Source organism: Schistocerca gregaria, chromosome 1 (assembly GCF_023897955.1).
Source record: "Schistocerca gregaria isolate iqSchGreg1 chromosome 1, iqSchGreg1.2, whole genome shotgun sequence".
NCBI lineage: Eukaryota > Metazoa > Arthropoda > Insecta > Orthoptera > Acrididae > Schistocerca > Schistocerca gregaria.
In genome coordinates, this window is record NC_064920.1 from 518310558 (window position 1) to 518334972 (window position 24415).

The 24415-nt window shown below is 44.8% G+C and overlaps 1 protein-coding gene across 2 annotated transcripts in view; it reads right to left on the minus strand.

Annotated features, from left to right (window-relative positions):
- The window catches only part of LOC126354599 (myrosinase 1-like), a 148301-nt gene that overhangs the window by 36199 nt on the left and 87687 nt on the right, over positions 1–24415 (minus strand). For both annotated transcript variants that reach the window (XM_050004354.1, XM_050004363.1), the window contains exons 6-8: positions 15682–15868; positions 2610–2704; positions 2384–2531 (exon numbers count right to left, since the gene is read on the minus strand). In XM_050004354.1, the coding sequence (XP_049860311.1) occupies positions 2384–2531; positions 2610–2704; positions 15682–15868 (430 nt within the window). The remainder of the gene's footprint in view (positions 1–2383; positions 2532–2609; positions 2705–15681; positions 15869–24415) is intronic.

The following is a 24415-nucleotide window of genomic DNA, read 5'->3' on the forward strand; positions in this document are numbered from 1 at the left end:
CAGGTATCAGGTTGATTTGGTAGGACACTGAAGTATTTTCTGGTGAACTGCAGCCACATTTTCTGTTATGTGAGCACGTTTCGGAATGTTTTTTGACATGTTCTAAACAGTTCCTGTGCGACGCTATTCTCGGACTAAGCGTTGCATGGCACTCTTTGCTGGCACTTTGACACCATTAAACTTCTCAGCAAACAACTGACCACCACGACTTTGTTCTGTCATAAAGTTCCACAACGAACACCCGTTGTCCCTCTGTGAGCACCATCGTTTCCTTTGCACTGCTCCAATCACAATGACACAGCCCGCACTACGCTCCGAACCGGTGTCGTGTGTATCACGTGGCGGGCGTGCACGTGGTGTGCGCGTCAGGGGCTGTGGTTACATGCATACATGCGTGAATTCACGTCCAATTGTACCCACTCGTCCGGACCACTTTTATTTGCTCCAGCCTGCACATATTAAGTTACTGAAACATTCGTTCGCAGTTTGTGTTTGCCCATGTAGCCACTGTGCCGACGGTCTGCTGTCAATTGTGTCCTTGTGCATGTGTTTCATAGTTTGTGATCCTGTATGTGATAGGAAATGGAGGCGTAAGTATCCTCGGGTAGCTACAAGCACTTGTTTGTATCAACATCATGAGTCTACCACACTGCTATCAAACTCGTTTCGTGAGTCATCATCGACAACAGAGATAAAGATTAGCTACCTATGACAATGCAGATTTATCCAGATCTCGTACCAAGAAAACATTCACAAAGAACGCAAATAAAAACAGAATACGCAACGAAAACTATAACGTCATAACAAAGCATAGCCTCCAACTGATTTCAAGCAATCTCTTTGTTTCATGAAATAATTTTCTGTATAGCCATGTGCAACATTATGTCAAGAGGAATAATTGCGTGAATGTTTCTGTGCACGCTGTAAATAGTCTAATCTTGTCTTAACAGTCAGTGCGGTAGCAATATGGAAGGGGTTGTAGTATTGATATATTCCTATATTTATCAAAGCTGATTCCTGAAACTTTGGAAGCATCCTTTCGTGGTAAAGTTAGGGTCTATCGTCAAAATTCTGTCAGTTCAGGTTCTTCAGCATCTGTGTGATTGCTCCCTCGAGTCAAAGAAACCTGCGGCTATTTGTGTTGCTCTTCTTTGTATACATTCAATATTTGTAAAGATTTTTCAGACGGTGTTTCACTGTGGACAGCTGAGTCATGTGTGAAAAGTCTAAGATTACTCTCAGTATTGTTTGCTTGACCATTAATGTGCCGTCACAGGACGTCACGCGGCATGGATAGTCGAGCAATTCAGTGGCGGCGCTGTCGCGACACCGGCGCCACAGCGAGGACCTTCTGGAGAGGAAGAGGCGGGAGTGGAGTCTTGTTTTGGAGAGCGACCGAGCAACAACAGAGAAAATGGCCTTTGTGTTTTGAATGCACGCTGTGGCTGCCATGGCGGGACAGCGCCAACAATGAAGATTGCGCTGGCCGGTCATTTGCGATACGGCGAGGCTGAGCGCAGTATGCTTCGAGGCCAGCTCACTGCTTGTTTCTGAAGCAGAACCCGGAGACAGCCAGTTTTCCTGTGTGCGTATGTTGTAAGACATGGCTCTTCTCTGCTGGCTGGATGTCTGCAGATGCTGTAAGTTAGTGTGGACACTGTCTGTACTGTGTGTAATTATGCCTGATCAGCACACATTCTATTATCAGTACTCGCTGTGTGACTTGGGTTCGCATGTCTAAAGTCCTTATATATATTGTTTAAGTTGTCAGATGGCTGTTTGGTTGGTCACTTTCACTTTGACGTCATTTGAGCAGCATTTGTGTTTTAGTAACCACCCGCTTCTTATTTAACGTGTATTTACTTTTAAGATTAGAAGTAGAATTTGGTCCTTTGCATAATGGTTTTAGTGTCTGATAATGAATGCTGACAGTTTTTGCGCAAGTTAATGAGGTATTTGGTGAAAAACACGAATTAGTGAAGTATTAGCGTAGTTTACTGACATTTTCCCGCTTAGAATAAGTCGCAATAGGCCATACGGAGTCAGGTGATTCTAGCCTTTTCTTTATGCACTTTCTTTGTATTATCTTCTTAGACGCAACTACCTTATACACTTGTGATTAATTATCATGTCACGATTTTTAGCTGTGCATCTGGCAACACGTTTGTTTTTCTAAACCAAATGAAACTGCTGTCCAGATCCTCAGACTTTGATTCTCGCGCCCTTTCTTTTCCATCTTCCCAATTGTCCGACGAAAACTGGCAAAAAACGAACGCAGTAGAAATAACGGCGGTCTGTTGGAGCAGAAAAGCGGTGAACGCCTTGTAGAAGCAGTCATCGACAGTTTATTCTGAATAGTTTCTACGAAATATGTGCTACTCACTCTTAATCTTCCCAATCCACTCCTGCGAGAGCTCGGGAAGTCTTGACTTGCGCCATCCCTCTGCCAGGCTTGCTGCAGCCACCTTTCGTTTCACTACTTCAGGGTAGTCTCCAGTTTTGCTGAATATTGGATGGGTAAAGATGCCAAGCTGAAATAAATGTAATATCTATTTAGTGTCTGTTTTAAGTGCATGTCGGTCTACAGCAACTTCGTGCTGAATACATACGTCAAACTGAATCGCTACTGAACAGGCTTCACGGGCCTCCTCTGTATCATTTGGTGGCTCGTACCAATGGGTGTGCAAGGTTATTCCCACTTTACCTGAAAAAAGAATCAGGACTCTTCATTAACATGAAAGCACGAAAATACAATAATAGGATACGAAAGGAATAGCTTCACAGATTTTTAGTGCAAAGAAAATCAAAAGTTATATACCATAAAAAATATTTTATTTGCAAGTGTATAAAGAAGTGCAATTTTTGAAATATATTTTAATTATGACATTACCCAAGTGGTTGCTTTCATAGGAGACACACTGTTTCCATATCTTATGATTGGCGGAATGGAGACAAGTTTTTATCATATCGACTTCTCACTCTGGTGCAACAGATCTGATGACAGGAGATCTTTTACCTTAAAATACACTCCTGGAAATGGAAAAAAGAACCCATTGACACCGGTGTGTCAGACCCACCATACTTGCTCCGGACACTGCGAGAGGGCTGTACAAGCAATGATCACACGCACGGCACAGCGGACACACCAGGAACCGCGGTATTGGCCGTCGAATGGCGCTAGCTGCGCAGCATTTGTGCACCGCCGCCGTCAGTGTCAGCCAGTTTGCCGTGGCATACGGAGCTCCATCACAGTCTTTAACACTGCTAGCATGCCGCGACAGCGTGGACGTAAACCGTATGTGCAGTTGACGGACTTTGAGCGAGGGCGTATAGTGGGCATGCGGGAGGCCGGGTGGACGTACCGCCGAATTGCTCAACACGTGGGGCGTGAGGTCTCCACAGTACATCTATGTTGTCGCCAGTGGTCGGCGGAAGGTGCACGTGCCCGTCGACCTGGGACCGGACCGCAGCGACGCACGGATGCACGTCAAGACCGTAGGATCCTACGCAGTGCCGTAGGGGACCGCACCGCCACTTCCCAGCAAATTAGGGACACTGTTGCTCCTGGGGCATCGGCGAGCACCATTCGCAACCGTCTCCATGAAGCTGGGCTACGGTCCCGGACACCGTTAGGCCGTCTTCCGCTCACGCCCCAACCATCGTGCAGCCCGCCTCCAGTGGTGTCGCGACAGGCGTGAATGGAGGGACGAATGGAGACGTGTCGTCTTCAGCGATGAGAGTCGATCCGGCCTTGGTGCCAATGATGGTCGTATGCGTGTTTGGCGCCGTGCAGGTGAGCGCCACAATCAGGACTGCATACGACCGAGGCACACAGGGCCAACACCCGGCATCATGGTGTGGGGAGCGATCTCCTACACTGGCCGTACACCTCTGGTGATCGTCGAGGGGACACTGAATAGTGCACGGTACATCCAAACCGTCATCGAACCCATCGTTCTACCATTCCTAGACCAGCAAGGGAACTTGCTGTTCCAACAGGACAATGCACGTCCGCATGTATCCCGTGCCACCCAACGTGCTCTAGAAGGTGTGTCAACTAGCCTGGCCAGCAAGATCTCCGGATCTGTCCCCCATTGAGCATGTTTGGGACTGGATGAAGCGTCGTCTCACGCGGTCTGCACGTCCAGCACGAACGCTGGTCCAACTGAGGCGCCAGGTGGAAATGGCATGGCAAGCCGTTCCACAGGACTACATCCAGCATCTCTACGATCATCTCCATGGGAGAATAGCAGCCTGCATTGCTGCGAAAGGTGGATATACACTGTACTAGTGCCGACATTGTGCATGCTCTGTTGCCTGTGTGTATGTGCCTGTGGTTCTGTCAGTGTGATCATGTGATGTATCTGACCCCAGGAATGTGTCAATAAAGTTTCCCCTTCCTGGGACAATGAATTCACGGTGTTCTTATTTCAATTTACAGGAGTGTATATGAACACGAGGTACGGATTGTGACGCTGTTTTATTCCAGTTGATCCAGAAAATTCTGCAGCATTTCACAATATCGAACAGAGGTCGTCGTTCTTTCGGGAAGTTTCAGACTTTGTTCCCCAGATTCCGCTGTAAAGCACCATACAAACGGATATCCAACTACTTAAGCATCCTCAAGTTATCCACGAAACCATATTCCCTGTGTCACTCTTCGCGGTAGCAAGAGTCCTAGTAACTTCATGATGAACAACACGAATTTATACCTACATCCAAACTTTGCAAATCACGGACATGCGATGTATGGCAGAGGGTGTGTTTCTCAACAAAACACATTTTAGCAATCCTTCACGTTCCATTCGCAAACGGGAAGCGAGGACAATGGCTGTCTAGATGTGTGTATGTGTGTTGTAACAGGTGTACTCTTGGGATGGCAGTCCCTACGGAGGCGATGTGTATTCCGGCATTTCTCAGTTAATAAAGGTTCCTAAAATTTTGTAAACAGGCATCCGCAAGGTGCTGTCTGTTTTTAAGCGGGTGCCATTAAAATAAAGGGGCACGAGGAAGATCAGTGTTTAACGACCCGTCGACAACTAGATCATGAGCCGGCTGTGGTGGCCGAGCGGTTCTAGGCGCTACAGTCTCGAACCGCACGACCGCTACTGTCGCAGGTTCGAGTCCTGCCTCGGGCATGGATGTGTGTGATGTCCTTACGTTAGTTAGGTTTAAGTAGTTCTAAGTTCTACTAGGGCACTGATGGCCTCAGAAGTTACTTCCCATAGTGCTCAGAGCCATTGGAAGCAACTAGGTCATGAGTGACGGAGCCCAAACTCGCATTGTTTGAAGGGTGGGGGAGGAAATACCGGTATTAGTCTGGAGCGATTCGAAAAATAGCGGAAAATGTAAATCTGGATGGTCGTTCGTGACTTCTGCTATTCTAGGTTTTTCAGCATCTGCGTGACGCTCCACCTGGGTCAGAGAAGCTTGTGACTAGTGCTAAATTAGTCACGTAATAAGAGTTAACAAATTCTACTGGCGCCTCGCGTATGGGGATCTCACGCCTGGTGTAAAAAAAATCTCAGATATGAAAGGTATTCTACTAACATGCAAATGGAAAAACGGTGGATTTCAACTCGACCAATAAGAAAGTAGTGCTCTGAGCACTATTGGACTTAACATACTGAGGTCATCAGTCCCCTAGAACTTAGAACTACTTAAACCTAACTAAGCTAAGGACATCACAAACATCGATGCCCGAGACAGAATTCGAACCTGCGACCGTAGCAGTCGCGCGGTTCCAGACTGAAGCGCCTAGAACGCTCGGCCACAGCGGCCGGCTCTCTCCGTAGGAATGTGCCGACTTGGACTGGATGTGGTGGATCGGTATCCTGGTCAACACGATTGTCTAATTTAACCCTAATTGACTTCTTCATATGGTGTTACATTAAAGTCTGTGTGTTTGTTCCTCCGTTTCCGGGAAGCGTCGACCAGCTGCGACAACGAATAATACAAGCAGTTGGCACCACACATCAAGACTTACTTCATAAGATTTAGCAGGAACCTGATTACTTGCTGTACCCATGATCTTGCGAGAATTATCAAACCATGTGAATGATTGCTACTTTTGTATGAAAACTCCATTAACACATGGTATTTACAAGAAGAAAAAGTCTTCCTTGATGTATCCGAACGCACAGTCGGTCAAGCGAGCAGTGTTTCATGGCGGTGGACTGCCCGTTAGTGTCCCATGTGGCTGTGATAGTGATGAGGGTGGTCGTGAAACTAGTGCTGCACCATCACCATCAAGACCCAATTCTCCGAAAGATTCTGGTTTTGTGTGTAGAGAAAGATCTGGAACTGCCGAAAGGTGAAGGTGAACTGTTGCCCTCACGACTACAACAGTGGAGTTATCTTGATAAGACGGTAAATGCAGCTGTGTTCCGTAATCGCCATCTGCCATTCCTTCCATTTTTGGAAAAAGAAAAAAAATTGGTATTTTGAAGTGATGTGCAGCGACAGATGGCAGCTAAGGGCACCAACAATGAAAGTGATCAGCTGAGGTCGTTCATCGACTCCTCCAAAGTAAGTCTCAAGTGTGTGGTACTGCATGATGACAACGTGTCACTATCGATTCCGGATGGATAGAAACATGTGATCACATGAAACAGTGGTTATTGTAAATGAAATATGACAAATGTAAATGGCATTTTCCGCGGATCTGAAGGTCATAGGCGTATTACTTGGGCCACACCGCGGCTACACCAAATTCTGTTGCTTTCTGTGCCTCTGAGATAGTAGCGCCAAAGCACTTCAGTATAATAAGGAAGATTGGCCTAAGCGCCTATCACTTGAACCAGGATCTCACAGTGTCATGTACGAAGAACTTGTCAAATACGAGAACATAATTTTCGCTGCTCTCTGTGCCTAAAGAAAAACTTCGTTAAGGCCATGGACAAAACTGGGAAACCATTTCTCTACTTCTGTGAGAAATTTCTACGTCTTTGTGCAGCAAAAATAAGAGGGGATTTCTATCGGTCCCTAGATACCCAAACTGTACAAAGATGAGCATTTCAACACCACCCTGACAGGTGACGAAAAGTTGATTGGGATGCTTTTGTTCAAGTGTCAACAAATTTTCCAGGAAATAAGCGGCCAGAAAACTATAACGATCTTGTGGCAAATCTTCTGCACTGCCACAGTACACTTGGGTGTAACATGTCCTTAAATTAAAGTTACGTTTCATAGATTCCCATTTGGACTTCTTTCCTGACAACTGCGGTGTTATAACCGATGAGAACAAAAGCTATTCCACCAGCAAATTTCGGACATGGAAATGAGATACTAGGGAAAGTGGAGTGCATCAATGTTAGCTGGTTACTGCTGGACGCTAATTAGGGTCTCACCAGCAGAAAACTACAAACGACAGGCAAAGCGCCTGCAATGACCTTCCTCCGAGGGATAACATTAAGGTAAATACATGCATAAGCTTATATAGGCAATAACGCAAAGTTAACATAACTTCAAAACGACAGCTAATCTTGCATTTTTAATTATCATCTTCGTTATCAGCACACCCGAAAACATAAGGATTAGCTGTTTTCATGCCAGGTACAGAAAAAAATTAAAATTTTGTTGATTGGTGTTAGTGACTGGGCGTAGTCGGTTCGGAATAATTGAGCTCAGGTGGCCGGACACATGTCGCTGCGTCCGGCTTTGACGGGGTGGCCTTTGTCCTCTCCTGCTGGCGATACATTCAAATTGTTCCGTAGCGTTACTGCCTGCGTATAGCGAGGCGTCAGCAGTACCTGTACAATTACTTATACTTTCGACTGTCTGCTGTGCCACATGAACTTATTTTTCGTAATTTTTTCGCAAACTAGGACCCTCCAGGATGATGCGCTGAAGGCTATAAAACCTGGGACGCAAACTTACACCACTGCACGGGTTCTTTCGGAAAGGACCTCCCCTGCCAGAACCTATTCGCTCTAGCTTCTGAACGTAGGCTTGACACTGATTTCATTACAACATGGATGTAAATTATAATACCGATGTGGACAACGACATCAGATTAAACAGTAGAATTCCATTTTACTTTGTAATTTATGTTCTCTCTATACAGATCAAGGCAGCTGACATGAGTAAGAGGGGGTCGGGTCGAAGCTACGTATCTGGAAGTGCAAAACGTGAAGCGAAATATGAAAGGGAAAAAAATACTGTTACACCAAAAACACGTAAGCTGATTGAGTTGTTTTTTTTTCGTTCAGAAAAATGTTGCTAACTCTAAAGAAATTAAAGCACAAAATATAGAAGTTGCATCTCAATGTACAGATGGTGTCAGCAGGCCAGCCATAAAATATTTATTACGGTCTGCAATTCTTTCCAGAGTGTGCACATTTTCTACAAGTGATACTGTAGTCAAACGAACAGCAAATGCTCCCAATGTAGCCACATCGGCTTCCAACCAAAGAGAAGTTAAAAGCACGATATGACAAGCCCTCTCGCACCTGCGATGTTATTTTACATGCTTCTGATAGTGTCAGGCATTTTACAAGCCAGAAGCGGAAAGAAAGTAAATTGTACTCCAGCAATATTGGTGAACAGCCGAGCTATTTCGATCGAGTTAAGTGCACCATGTGAACACTATTTTTTTTGTTTTGCAAATTTATGGATTCAGACGGTTCTTCACGGTCTACGAAGGATGGATCAGAAGACTAGGAGAATACGAATAACGATTCTTTCACTGTTATTCCACAAAAACAAGACTGCACTTATCGATCTCGATTTATGAGTCACGTCCGGCCATCCTGATTTAGGTTTTCCGTGATTTCGCTACAGGAAAATGCCGGGATTGTTCCTTCGAAAGGGCACGACCGACTTCCTTCTCCATCCTTCCCTAATCCAATGGGACCTATGGCCTCGCTATTTGGTCCCCTCCCTCAAATCAACTAACCAATTGAGGTCGAAGAAATGTATTGGTGCACACTCTTAGAACGAATTACTACATTTATAGCTTTTTAGCACAGCGAGGTCTCGCGTTTCGTAGTTGTAATGAAATTGTTGGATCACCTTACAGTGGAAATTATTTAGGGTTATTAGAACTAACAGCCAAATATATTTTTTCTTGCCCAAAGTACACACATTCCTGCAAATAAAGGAAAGGGATATACATAGCATTTGTCCAAAACAATATGCGATGAATTTATGCATCTAATTCCATCAAGCATACGGGATCATTTTATTTGCGAAATTAAGAGATACGAATATAATTCTGTTTCATTGTATTTCACTCCAGATATATACCACGTAATTTACCCGACTCTGATAGTGCGCTGTGTCCTGCCATGCGGACCATTGGCAAGAGTTGTAAGGTTCCTGGACTTGGAAGGCCATACTGCTGAGCAACTCGCCCGAAGCTCACAAGATTTTTGTAAAAGAGAATGATGTTGACCTCAAAGATGGCCGTGGGCAAAGCTGTAGCAATTCCAGCAACATGATTGGAAAGTACAGCGGCTTAGATGCACGAATTACAAAGATAAATGAATACACAGAATACATTCCGTGCTTTGCATATTCCTTAGATTTCGTTGCCAATCGCACATCAGAATCCTGTGCAGATATCCTTCTTCGATTTTGTTGAAAGCCTCTACACATTTCTTTCGAAATCACGGAAAAAACTACTTCAAAAAACAAATTTTGAGGAGGCTGTCGGACACTACTAGGTGGTCGGTCAGAGCGGATGGTGAGAGGACAATTCCATGTTGTTCTATCTCTGCCAGGCAAGTTTAGGATGACATATCCAATAACTTGAGTGAAATTGTGGAGTGTCGTAAACCGGCTCACCTATTAGTTTCGGAGATGGATAAGTTGGAAACGGAGATAATGAGTGTCACTTGGAACCAAATCCTCGAGCACTAGAAAGAGATTAGCTATTCGCTGGAGGTCCTCTGATCAAGACCGTAACACTGCACACGCTCTTCATAAAACGTTACACGGGTACGTCAAGCAATGCGATCCACGTTTTCAGATATTGAAGCAAAACCCAGCATATAGGCGCTTCTGGAAAGCCAGACAGCGGACCTTAACAGAAATTTTAATAGGTAGATCATCCAGACAGGATCACGTCACCTTCGTTACAGGGTGAAAGAAACGCTCCTGGTAATGCAACAACGCTTACCAAGAGCTTTTATGAGCCAGTCCTATACCGTAACAAACTCGTTAAGCATGCATGGCAGAGTGAGAATCACTGATATGTTCTTAATAGCAAGACGTATGCGGTCATGACAAGTGACATCGGGTAAACATAAGCCACTATTTCCCTCCAAAAGTACCCCAGCATTTTAGCTCGTAAGGCGGGTTGTCAGACGGATTGATGGCGTTCGTAAGTTCGCACTCGATTCCCTGATTGCAGCGAAGAGATTCTGGCACGAGACTTATAGATTTTCAGCACGCTACTGAAAGGGAAACTCCCTATCGCACACCTCAGATTTAGTGGTAAGATGGCCCTGGATAGTCCATAAAAAATTCAATACAGATCAAGGTTGAAAACAGGAAAAAGGTGTAGTGAACTGTGAAAAAAGAAGCAAAATAGAAACAGTGAACAGTCCAAGCTCAAGATGTGCAACATCGAGCGAATATGCATTGCCACTGAGTCGTGGCAGTCTATGTGCCATGTCATCTGCTTTCGCTATTCATCACATTTACTTGCGACAAAAGTATATTATTACCACGTGACTCATATTCTATGACCAGTGAGTAGTATGACAATTGCCAAGACTACAGAAGGAGTAGAGATACGTCAACGACTGGACGACAAGTTCATAATTTTATGAAAAAAAAACAATAAGTGGGGCACAAGAGATGTCTCAACACAGATCTCCTGCGTTGTAGTCCAACGCCTTCACTACATAACCATGATGCCACGGTTCTTATAAGTCACTCGATACCGCACATGTTCAGCTCGGACTATTCACTGTTTTTATTTTGCTTTTCTTTTACAATTCAGTACACCCTCTGCCTGTTTTATGCTTGATTTATGTTCAGTTTTAGACAGGCTATCCACTGGGCTATTTCAGCACGAAATATGAGAGGGGTGCGATGGGGAGTTTCCCTTCTGAGCAACGACAGCTGCTATGGGGAGAGATGTCTACCTCTCCATAACCACCAGTCTCAGAGTTCAACACCACAATCTCCCTCTGTCGAAGATGGGTGGATCTGGGTCTCTTCCCAATCATCTCGGATCAGGACACCAGCGTCCCTGACAATTTCGGCGGCCAAGCCAGGGCCTATGTGAACAGCAACCCAAGATCGTCGTACTACAATGCTACATGACAATCGTCACCACAGTTCAGAAGATGAAGACGAATGGTGGTGAGCGAGAGGGAACAGAGCAGCTCTCAAATCGGCCAACACACGCGCCATCTCCATTCACTGCCGTGGCATGTCGGTACGGCCAAGGCCAGAGCCACTGCAGGAGGCGGACCCCCATAACACCAGGTGGCCTGGTGCCCTATTCTGTATCTTGTCGGCCGCTCTGCCGATCAGATCGGTAAGCGAGCGCACGAGCGGCCTCGTTTTTGAAGGAGAACCCCCACGTTATTCTGTAAGCAGGCTGTGGTTTGTGATTTAACAGTCTTAGTTGAGATCGTAAGTTACTGAAATGAGTTAAATTACAAACTCCAGAATCAAGGGCAGTTAATTCACTAACTGTACAACCCCCTGAAAGTATTTCAGACAAAGATGCGCTTGTGGAAAATGCACATGAGACATGGAAACTGTTACCGTTTACCCACAGTGTCAGCTCCAGAAAATGTTCATCATATTATTTATTTTTATGGACTGAAATAATTATAAGTGGAATTTGGTACAATATTTCGTAATTTCAGGAATGCACACAGCACTTCTGCTATATCTGCTAACTCCAAAACGGGGACGCAGAAAAGGCCACAGAAAATCTTTAAATGGAAATTACTGAACTTTGGGATAAGATTTCTTGAAAATCCAAATGTAAAGAAGTAGATCTGGTCAAGTTTAATAAAAGATATTTGGCCGAAGCAAAAGAACTTCATCTGAGATAATTTGCAAGAACACAAATTAATCTTATCAGAAGCACATATAAGTATGAACAATTTTCTTTTCTGATCTAAATAAATAAATGCATTTTACATTCAAGGTGAATAGATAACAATCTGCAAAATACCATAAGCCTCTATGTCAGTCCTGTAAATTCATGTACAGGGTGAGTCACCTAACATTACCACTGGATATATTTCGTAAACCACATCAAATACGGACGAATCGATTCCACAGACCGAACGTGAGGAGAGGGGCTAGTGTAACTGGTTAATACAAACCATAAAAAAATGCACGGGGGTATGTTTTTTAACACAAACCTACGTTTTTTTAAAAATCGAACCACATTAGTTTTGTTAGCACATCTGAACATATAAACAAATACGTAATCAGTGCCGTTTGTTGCATTGTAAAATGTTAATTACATCCGGAGATATTGTAACCTAAAGTTGACGCTTGAGTACCACTCCTCCGCTGTTCGATCGTGTGTATCGGAAAGCACCGAATTACGTAGGGAACCAAAGGGAACAGTGATGGACCTTAGGTACAGAAGAGACTGGAACAGCACACTACGTCCACATGCTAACACCTTTTTATTGCTGTTTTTCACTGACGCACATGTACATTACCATGAAGGGGGAGGTACACGTACACACGTGGTTTCCATTTTCAATTACGGAGTGGAATAGAGTGTGTCCCGACATGTCATGCCAATAGATGTTCTATGTGGTGGCCATCATTTTCTGCACACAACTGCAATCTCTGGTGTAATGAATGTCGTACACGCCGCAGTACATCTGGTGTAATGTCGCCGCAGGCTGCCACAATACGTTGTTTCATATCCTCTGGGGTTGTAGTCACATCACGGTACACATTCTCCTTTAACGTACCCCACAGAAAGAAGTCCAGAGGTGTAAGATCAGGAGAACGGGCTGGGCAATTTATGCGTCCTCCACGTCCTATGAAACGTCCGTTGAACATCGTGTCAAGGGTCATCCTAGTGTTAATTGCGGAATGTGGAGGTGCACCATCATGCTGATACCACATACGTCGACGCGTGTCCAGTGGGACATTTTCGAGCAACGTTGGCAGATCATTCTGTAGAAACACGATGTATGTTGCAGCTGTTTGGGCCCCTGCAATGAAGTGAGGACCAATTAGGTGGTCGCCAATGATTCCGCACCATACATTCACAGTCCACAGTCGCTGTCGCTCTACTTCTCTGAGCCAGCGAGGGTTGTCCACGGACCAGTAATGCATGTTCCGTAGGTTCACTGCCCCGTGGTTTGTGAAACCCGCTTCATCGGTAAAGAGGTAGAACTGCAACGCATTCTCTGTTAATGCCCATTGACATAATTGCACTCGATGATTAAAGTCATCACCATGTAATTGCTGATGTAGCGACACATGAAACGGGTGAAAGCGGTGACGATACAGTATGCGCATGACACTACTTTGACTCAATCCACCGGCTCTCGCAATGTCCCGCGTACTCATGTGTGGGTGCATGGCAACAGCAGCTTACATACCAACTGCACCCGCTTCTCCTGTGACGGGCCTGTTACGGACCCGTTTGCGTGCTACGACCATACCTGTTGCATACAGTTGGCGGTAGATGTTTTGCAATGTGCGGCACGTTGGATGCTCTCTGTCCGGGTACCATTCTGCGTACACCCTGCAGGCTTCAGCTGCATTTCGTCGACACTCGCGATAGATGAGTATCATCTCCGCCTTTTCAGAGTTCGAATACACCGTGGTCACAGTTCCTACAACACTACACTATCACAGACGTCTGGTAACACGATGTACTACAGTTGGTCCGCGTGCGGAGACGAATGCAGAATAACAATAGCAGCAAGCGCTACATGCGGACAATGCGACAGCTAGACCAAACCACAACAGTGCACTACAGCCACACTCGTAAACACGGTCGTCATCGTAAACATGTCCCTGCAGATGCTGCTCGCCGACCGTGGCCCGTGTTTCTTCAACACACAACTGAACGTCGGAGGTTTCAAGCGTCAACTTAAGGTTACAATATCTCCGGATGTAATTAACATTTTACAATGCAACAAACGGCACTGATTACGTATTTATTTATATGTTCAGATGTGCTAACAAAACTAACGTGATTCCATTTAAAAAACGTAGGTTTGTGTTAAAAAACATACTTCCGTGCATTTTTGGATGGTTTGTATTAAACAATTAGACTAGCCCCTCTCCTCACGTTCGGCCTGTGGAATCGGTTCGTCAGCATTTGATATGGTTTACGAAATATATCCAGCGGTAACGGTAGGTGACTCACCCTGTATAGATAATTTGGTGTTAAAATTCAGTATAAGAGCTGCTTATTTTTTTAAACCGAATAAATCGGTTTAAAGGTGTTTATCTGCGTTTTTATTGTGACTGTCCTGCTTCACTAATGACTGATGGCAATTTTTTTTGTATAGTGTATTGGATTTTGACAAAGTCGCCTTGTTTCACACATGAGATTCTCTGCGATATACTATTCACTTTTTCTTGAAAATGTGTATTTCGTGGTATGAATTATTTTGATGACCTGTTAGGAAACAAGGCGCTGAGTTAAAATATATTATCCAACCACGAATCGCTCGGTAGGGGTACTACTAGCAAGTCACTCTTATTGTTTCTTCGCCAAGTTTATAGCGTCGCCCATGCTAGAGTGATACAATGTTCTGCTCAGTAGTATCAGTTTTACTGTTTTCTGGGCGAACATAAAAGGGATGTACTCACAAAAACGCTTGTTCTGAGGCATAATTTATTGGCGTGGCGTGACGTGTCGGGAAAGCGGTGCCATTACCTTTTAAACATTAACGTCAAAGACGCTGTAGATTTGCCTTTAGCGCTAGGAACGCTGCTATCGCATCACGCGATGAGGCGGCTCGCAGGTCTCAAAGTTGTCCATGACTTGCCATGATGTGTAGGCATGAATGTAGTGCTGCAGCAGCTTCGCAATGAATTTCATGTTCGTAAGGCTTGCCCACTGCCCAGAACTGAAAGTTTTGTTTGTCTGCGTTGGCACACAGATGAAAGAAACGCAGTTCTGTTAGTGCACAACGCAAGAGGTATGAGGGAGTCATGTTGAATTATGAAAGAAATATCGCCAAGTGATTTAGTCATTCTCTTTTTGTTAATGACCTATTTTCATTCACTATGGAGTATGTCAGATACCATGGTGCACTGAGTATTTCCCTGCTCATCGTCTGAAGTACCGCACTATCGATACCCTCACCATGTGGAGATGAATCAGACGAAATTTACGAATTTTCACCACAGTTGAGTGGGCTCCATCTTATGTTTTATTCCAATGAAAGTTCTACAGTATGCCACAACAATAACTTTTTAGCTTCAGCGTTTAATTACATATTCAGATTTCAAATTTTTTGCGTACTGGAAGCAACAGAAATATGTAATTCGATGTCCATATACCCAAACTTGATGTGAATATGCAATAAAATTATTTCCAAAAGTAAAGCACTAAGGAGTAATAAGATTCTACAGGAGCATAGGATGAAACGGTGACGGCATACGACAATTTTAGAAAGAATTCATGATGACATGAAAAAACTAGCGCACAATGTGCAGCTGTGAGCTATAGGATCAAACATAACATGTGTTAAAGGCCACAAAGTTTGCTTGACTTACCTCCTTGGCGTGGGCGGAATTCCTTGTCATACATGTGATAAACTCTGGCGTGTGCCTTTAGAATTGTGTCTATAACCATGTAATTGGCTCCTTGCTTGCGTAATTCATAGAATGGTAGAATAACGAAGTTAGTGGTATATGATCTGGCTGTGTGGCCCGGCTCGTTGAAGGTAATCCACCATTTCACCTGCGAAAATAGTACTAAGCGTATTAAGGTATAGTCAAGAGCAGTAATAAAATTAAATGAATTTCTTGTAAAAACGATTTAATGCCGCAGATGAAGATGTACTATCACTGTGTTAGCCAAGCCTGTATTATAATTAAGAATGTGTTCAACACGTCTACTTCTGTTCATATCATATCATATTTTGAATCAGTACAACAGTAGCTTTGTAGCCTCTAGTAGTCCCTAAAAAGGCACCTGAGTTCTACAAATCTTGGAATGTTTCTGAGCATCAAATACGTACCATACTGATGAAGGAAGAACAGTGAACTGGTTTCAAATAAGTTACCTAAATGCGTATGTTAATAAATAATAATACTGACAATAAATACTACTACTACTACTACTACTACTACTACCAATAATAATAATAATAATAATAATAAAGATAAGTGTTGTGTTCACTATTGTCTATGCGTCCAGGAAAAGCGATAGGTTACAGGAATGCAAAACACAAATTATTGTTACATTTGTTGTGAACCAAAGTATATTTCAGCACATCTTTAGTGGTTGCTTATTTTATTTGAATCTGAAAATATAACATGTTCCGTGACATCAGTTGTGACTGAAAATTAGACCATGTATCGAATAGAACTCATTACAGCTCTGGGCCGCATCGTGTTGAAACTAAAAATAACTCTTAAAATAGACGTTTGGTTCATATTTGCAGTGGTTAAAACGTCGATTTTAGGAACTCCTTTTCGTTTCAAAATAATTCGGCTTAACGCCCAAAAGTGTTTATTGAAACTGAGTTACGCACTTACACTTATTTTTTGCCAATTCGGGCAAGCAGTAATAATCTGCAATGTGATTACAGCTTAGTGTGCACTTCCCTGTAGCGAGATTCATTCTGAAAACATGTGGATTGTTTGAAGTAAGCAGTAACTAACATTATGGGATTTTATCAAATTATTCAACTATTTGCATCTGCCGTGTGAATTATTTATAAGATAATTTCCCAAGCATATAGATCGCCTTATAAATTTTTAGTCTGGTTGTATACATAGCTTACTACCGTAAGTGGTGCCTGCTTATTCCAAGATGTTCAGGAATATCCTTACGTGTGTGTACCGTATCATTCAAGACTGTGTATAAAATAGGTAGAAAAAATTCTTGTCGAACGTGCTGCATATATCCCACAAGCTATTCGATGATGTGTTGCCTAGAAATGAGGACATTAAGGAAAGAAAAGAAAAATTATAGGCACTAGAAATTCATCGCCCTCGCTAACACCTTATTATTTATCTGGCACATGTTTCGATATGCCACTGGGCTATTCTGAGCGGTGAGCGCTTTTTTGGCTGTACTGCGGGAGCGCGATTCCCAGTACTGCCAGAGATTTTTCCTCGTTGGGAGGACAGGAATGGGATGTACTCAGCCTCGTGATGCCAGCTGGAGAGTGTTACCAGGACTGCTAAAGATCAACGGCCAGGAGGGCGGTAAGCTGATCCCCCCCACCCCACTCCACTTCCCCAGTGTTGCCACTGGCACAGGACAATATGGCAGTCGGTCTGTCTCGATTGACTAAAACAAAGAAACGACGCACCACGAAGAAATTTTCCGGATGGAATGGAAATCGATAGATGTGATGTACATGGACAAATAAATGAATACAATTTCAGTAAAAAACCGGATGATTTATTCAAGAGAAAGAGCATCACAAATTGAGAGAGTCAGTCACGCTTTGGTCCATCTCTGTATTATGCATTGGAGAGAGATCTGGTGACCTTGCAGGTCAAGGTAGGGTTTGGCAAACACAAACACAAGCAATAGTAGCTCGTGACATGGGCAGGTAGGCATTATCTTGTTGAAATCTTAGCCCAGGATGGTTCGCCATGAAGTACCAATGTGATGTAAGGACGCCGCCAATGATACCCAAGGAGTCCTTCTAGGAAAGAAATGGCACCCCACACTCCTGGCTGTCGGGCCATATGGCAGTCGACAATCACACAGGTATCCCTTCGCTTCCCGGCGGGGTCTGAGATTTTCTCTGTCTCGTGATGACTGGGTGTTGTGTGATGTCATTAGGTTAGTTAGGTTTAAGTAGTTCTAAGTTCTAGGGGACTGATGACCATAGCTGTTAAGTCCCGTAGTGCTCAGACCCATTTGAACCATTTTTTATCCCTTCGCTGGTCTGGGTGTCTCCAGGCAAGTCTTTGGCCTGGGATCTCATTGAATGGAGTAGAATTGTCTTCAGTAATGAGTTTCGCTTCGAACTAGGTGATGACCAGCGAAGAAGTTCTGGGAATGATGGGCAGGACCCTCCAGCTACCTCTAAATTTTGATGATCTAACGCACCAACTGGACAGAATTTGGCATGGTATCCAGCAACTACATTATTCAAAGCCAAACAGAACAACTGCTTACAAAAGGACCAGACGTAACCAAATTGTTATTGACTTTTTTCGTTTGTGGAGCACTTTCTCTCGAATAAATCACCTAATTTTACTGAAATTGTAATTATTTGTTTGTCTGTACATGTACGTCACATCTACAGATTTCCAAGGCATTTGGGTAATTCCTTCATGGCACGTCCTTTCTTTTGTCTTATAGTGTATGTGTGTCTATATATCCAGTATTCTCTCGTAACTCCTGGGTCGATTTCAAGCAAATCTGACAAACATACAACCATGAGTATTAGCACTCTGTTTCTAGCTACAATAGGAGGCAAAATACAGACATAAATTTTTTTCAGCGATAGAAAGGGGATGAACAGAGAGAGGGGCAAGAGAGGATGGGTAGGGAGAGAGGAGGCAGAGGGGTATGGGGCAAAGAGAGCAGCGATCGGGGAGGGGGGGGGGGGCGGACTGAGAGAGATGAAGAGGTTGATAGGGAGATGGAGTGGAGGATATGGATAGAGAGAGATTAGCAGGAGGAGATGTATAGGGAAAAGGGACAGGAGGAGCAGTCAGAGGTGGAGACATGGAACTGGGTAGGGGAGCAGACAGCAGACAGAAGGAAATGCATAGGTAGGTGGGGCAGGAAGAGATTGGGAGAGAGGGGATGAACAGAGTGTGTGAAGAGGAGGGGATGGGCAAAGAGGGAGACGAGGAGATGGACAAAGGGGTAAGAGGAGGTCAGAGAGAGGTGGAAGAGGAAATGGACAAAGAGTGGGGGAGGAGAGAGAGTTGCAGGAGGGAAGTGGAAGGTGTTGTTGTGGGCAGGTGTAAAAAGAAGAGTGGGAGGAGGAGATGGATAGATAGAGCAAGAAGAGGATATGGACAGAGGGAGAGGGAGGAAGATATTGTCAGAGAAAGTGGCAGGGGATATGCACAAGGAAGCAGGGGTATGATGGAGAGACAGACAGAGTTGGGAAAATGAAATGGACTGAGAGACAGGACAGGGTGCGGTGTACTGAGCTATACTGAGAGGGAAGGTGGAAGAGGTGTGCACTGGGGGGGGGGGGGGGGAGGGAGAAGGATATATAGAAGCAGAGATATGGACAAAAAACTATTTTTTGGGCCCTGATGTTTGGCTGCACATCACAACAGGCCTGTGTGGGAGTGGTATGGGTCTTATTTATCAACAATTTAATGTAGAGGCAACACATTTTGAGTGAGGGGCGAGGTTTATATGGATAGAGATGGGGATGGATAGGGAGAGAGAGTGACAGGAGGGAATATACATTGAGTAAGGGAGCAGAAGAGGATTGATAGAGAGATAGGGTGGCAGGAGGAGACACAGAATGAGAGGGGAAGGAGAAATACACATAGAGGGGGAGGAGGAGATCTAACAAGAGGTGGGGAGGAGGGTGTGGTCAGAGAGTGGGAGAATGTGATGGACAGAGAGTGATAGGCAGTAGGGAGAGGTGCAAGAGGCAGATTCAAGACATAAGCGGTCGTGGGCAGTCGGAAATAGAAGAGGGGGTGGGGGGGATGGAAAGAGTGAAAGAGAGGAGGATATGGCCAGAAGCAAAGGGAGTGTGGAGGAAGATATTGAGCCGGCCTTTGTGGTCGAGCGGTTCTAGGCGCTACAGTCTGGAACCGCGCGACCACTACGATCACAGGTTCGAATCCTGCCTCGGGCATGGATGTGTGTGATGTCCTTAGGTTAGTTAGGTTTAAGTAGTTCTAAGTTCTAGGGGAATGATGACCTCAGCAATTAAGTCCCATAGTGCTCAGAGCCATTTGAACTGAGGAAGATATTGATGGAGAGGTGGGGTGGAAGAGATGGAGAAAGAGAGAGTGGGGATGTGAAGATGGACATATAGAGTTGGGAGGATGAGATAGACAGAGAGATGGAGGGGGGTGGGGGATGGCCAAAGAGAAAGAGGAGAAGAAGATATGTGCAATTGATGTGATGAACACAAAAATGAGCGAAGCCGGTGTGTGTGTGTGTGTGTGTGTGTGTGTGTGTGTGTGTGTGTGTGTGTGTGTGTGTGTGTGTGTGTTTGTGTGTGTGTCTTCGGATACAGGGCGATTCAGCAGAAATATATAATTTGTGATGCTTTTTTACATGTGAAAACAAACCAGAAAAGTCTTATGAACATGTGTCCGATTTTCGATCATTACAGAACTGGGGAGGTTTGACGACTACACGCATCTATGTATGAATGTGACAACAAGCGTGAATATTACTTACCGCCTTGTGTAGACACTGTGGCAGAAAGAATAGTGAGACAGATGACTGATGCATCTGCAAGAGATATTGGTGTTCTCCAACTGTGGTGTTACACTGAGGCAACAGTTGCAATCATACCCAGTGTGCAGTTGTGGGTCGGATCAGTGAGCAGTTGTGAGGCTGTGTGCATAAATGCCTGAGTTGTTCAACTGAGGAAGTCCACTGTGTCCGTGAGTACGAACATGCTGTGTATGTTCACCCATGCAGAATATGCAGACTTTTCGTTTGTGTACAGGTACTGCAATGGCAATGCCTGTGTGGCTGTGACAGAATACCAGAGACGATTCCTCGATCAGTAAACCACTGTGCCAGGTTTTCCCAGGGTTTTTAATTATGTGAATCTGGAAGATCAGAACATGAGGCTGTCCAGTCAGTTGATGAAAGGGAAGACGTTATTGCAATAGTACAATGGAGTGCCATTACATGGCGTATTGGCCATCAGCTCTATATTCAACACATGCGAGTATGGTGTACGTTACATTTGGGGTCTTGTACCCATTCAAAGTGGAGTCTGTGCAATACCAGCATTCAGGTGACTCAGTAAGCAGATATCAATTTTGTGAATGATCAGCTGTACAAAGAGACGTCATGCAATACACTTTATTTACAGATGAAGCTACAAAAAATGGTTCAAATGGCTCTGAGCACTATGGGACTCAACTGCTGTGGTCATTAGTCCCCTAGAACTTAGAACAACTTAAACCTAACTAACCTAAGGACATCACATACATCTATGCCCGAGGAAGGATTCGAACCTGCGACCGTAGCAGTCGCAATGCGATGAAGCTACATTTACACGCAGTTCTCATACACAAGTGATGGAGAAAATGCATGACACTAGGGAAACAAGGTTCTAAGTTTGATTCCCAGTGAATGTCTTGTGGTATGATTGATGATGTGACAATAGCACCTCCATTCCTACTAAATCAAATGACAGCTGCAGCATACGCACATTTCCTGCACTTTTGTAAGTTGTGATATTAGAGCAGTGACAGGAAATGTACCTGCAACATGGATCACCAAATCACTGTACCAGACAACAATCCCAGTGTCTGAGTAACACATTTCCTCAATGGTGGACTGGCCATGGTGGACTTGTCTGTCTGGTTACCCAATCTAACCCTGTCAGACTTCTGCTTATGGGGCTGGTTAAAGGGGGATGCGTACACTACGGAGGTGGTTACACGTGAAGAACTTTTCACTTGCATTACCAGCATTGTTGCCTGCACTTAAGCTCACTGAGATTATGTTCAATTGCAATACAACGGACCCTCCAATGTGTTAACAAGTGCATTGAGATGGATGGTGGACTTTTTGAATGCCTCTTATAGGATGGATCAGTCATCTGTCCCACCATAATTCTGTCAACGATAGCAACTACACAATATTTCGATAAGTAATATTGACCCTTGCCTTCATATGCGTTCATAAATATGTAGTAATCAACCGTTCCGGTTCTGTAATGATCCAAAATCGAACACATGTTCATAGGACTTTTTCGGTTCATTTTCTTATGTACACTCCTGGAAATTGAAATAAGAACACCGTGAATTCATTGTCCCAGGAAGGGGAAACTTTATTGACACATTCCTGGGATCAGATACATCACATGATCACACTGACAGAACCACAGGCACATACACACAGGCAACAGAGCATGCACAATGTCGGCACTAGTACAGTGTATATCCACCTTTCGCAGCAATGCAGGCTGCTATTCTCCCATGGAGACGATCGTAGAGATGCTGGATGTAGTCCTGTGGAACGGCTTGCCATGCCATTTCCACCTGGCGCCTCAGCTGGACCAGCGTTCGTGCTGGACGTGCAGACCGCGTGAGACGACGCTTCATCCAGTCCCAAACATGCTCAATGGGGGACAGATCCGGAGATCTTGCTGGCCAGGGTAGTTGACTTACACCTTCTAGAGCACGTTGGGTGGCACGGGATACATGCGGACGTGCATTGTCCTGTTGGAACAGCAAGTTCCCTTGCTGGTCTAGGAATGGTAGAACGATGGGTTCGATGACGGTTTGGATGTACCGTGCATTATTCAGTGTCCCCTCGACGATCACCAGAGGTGTACGGCCAGTGTAGGAGATCGCTCCCCACACCATGATGCCGGGTGTTGGCCCTGTGTGCCTCGGTCGTATGCAGTCCTGATTGTGGCGCTCACCTGCACGGCGCCAAACACGCATGCGACCATCATTGGCACCAAGGCAGAAGCGACTCTCATCGCTGAAGACGACACGTCTCCATTCGTCCCTCCATTCACGCCTGTCGCGACACCACTGGAGGCGGGCTGCACGATGTTGGGGCGTGAGCGGAAGACGGCCTAACGGTGTCCGGGACCGTAGCCCAGCTTCATGGAGACGGTTGCGAATGGTGCTCGCCGATACCCCAGGAGCAACAGTGTCCCTAATTTGCTGGGAAGTGGCGGTGCGGTCCCCTACGGCACTGCGTAGGATCCTACGGTCTTGGCGTGTTTCCGTGCGTCGCTGCGGTCCGGTCCCAGGTCGACGGGCACGTGCACCTTCCGCCGACCACTGGCGACAACATCGATGTACTGTGGAGACCTCACGCCCCACGTGTTGAGCAATTCGGCTGTACGTCCACCCGGCCTCCCGCATGCCCACTATACGCCCTCGCTCAAAGTCAGTCAACTCCACATACGGTTCACGTCCACGCTGTCGCGGCATGCTACCAGTGTTAAAGACTGCGATGGAGCTCCGTATGCCACGGCAAACTGGCTGACACTGACGGCGGCGGTGCACAAATGCTGCGCAGCTAGCGCCATTCGACGGCCAACACCGCGGTTCCTGGTGTGTCCGCTGTGCCGTGCGTTTAATCACTGCTTGTACAGCCCTCTCGCAGTGTCCGGAGCAAGTATGGTGGGTCTGACACACCGGTGTCAATGTGTTCTTTTTTCCATTTCCAGGAGTGTAGAATCACCTAAAAAATTATGTGACATTCCTCCCAAATCACCATCATCACACAATCGACTCCTGCATGGCATGTAATGTTTCAAGTATATGTATACTGTGAGCAACACAAACACACACACACACACACACACACACACACACACACACACACACTCACACACACACACACACACATACTTGAAACATTACACGCCATGCAGGAGTTATATTACGTGCTGCAATAAGTTATTTTCAGATCTAATTTGTCCCTGTTACCGTTCTACAGCAGTACAAAACAAGTGTGCCTCAATTTATAGGCACTACTGGTGGAACTTTGAGGTTGGGGTACATTCGATGCCCAAAACACGACTGTAGACCCTCAAATTAAGCACTGCAAGTTATTTCCGCATCTCTCACTCACACACACAAACACACTTTCACTCATGATCTCCAAGAATGGATAGCTCTCTAATGTGGTGTATTACATAAACTATTTTAGTAATGCACAGTTATAGCTAAGAAAACATCGTCTAGCACCATTTTATGGGGAGAAGATAATACATCGTGTTCTACACTAGAAAATTATAACTGAGGATACTGACCAGCTAACACGGCTTTCTACGACTCTGTCTTAGGCTCACTTGAGGTTTGTTACTGGTGGTATAGAGCTCAGCGTGCGAGGGCTTCCCTAAAACGTTTACAGATCATATCTCGTTCCATTACCATAGTCAGTTACTAAATAATACCAAGAGCTAATCCCAAGATAAGATCTATGACATATTTATCACCGACGAACATTTCCTGACATTTTACCACAACAAAGTATTATAAAAATGACGTGTTTTGGGAAGATCTTTAACGAACAATAGGCTATCATCTGAAATGCACATTTTCGTGATACGCAAGTGCAACTACGAAAGTACCAAATACGAGATGTTACCTCCGTAAACATCTTGATAAACACAACGAC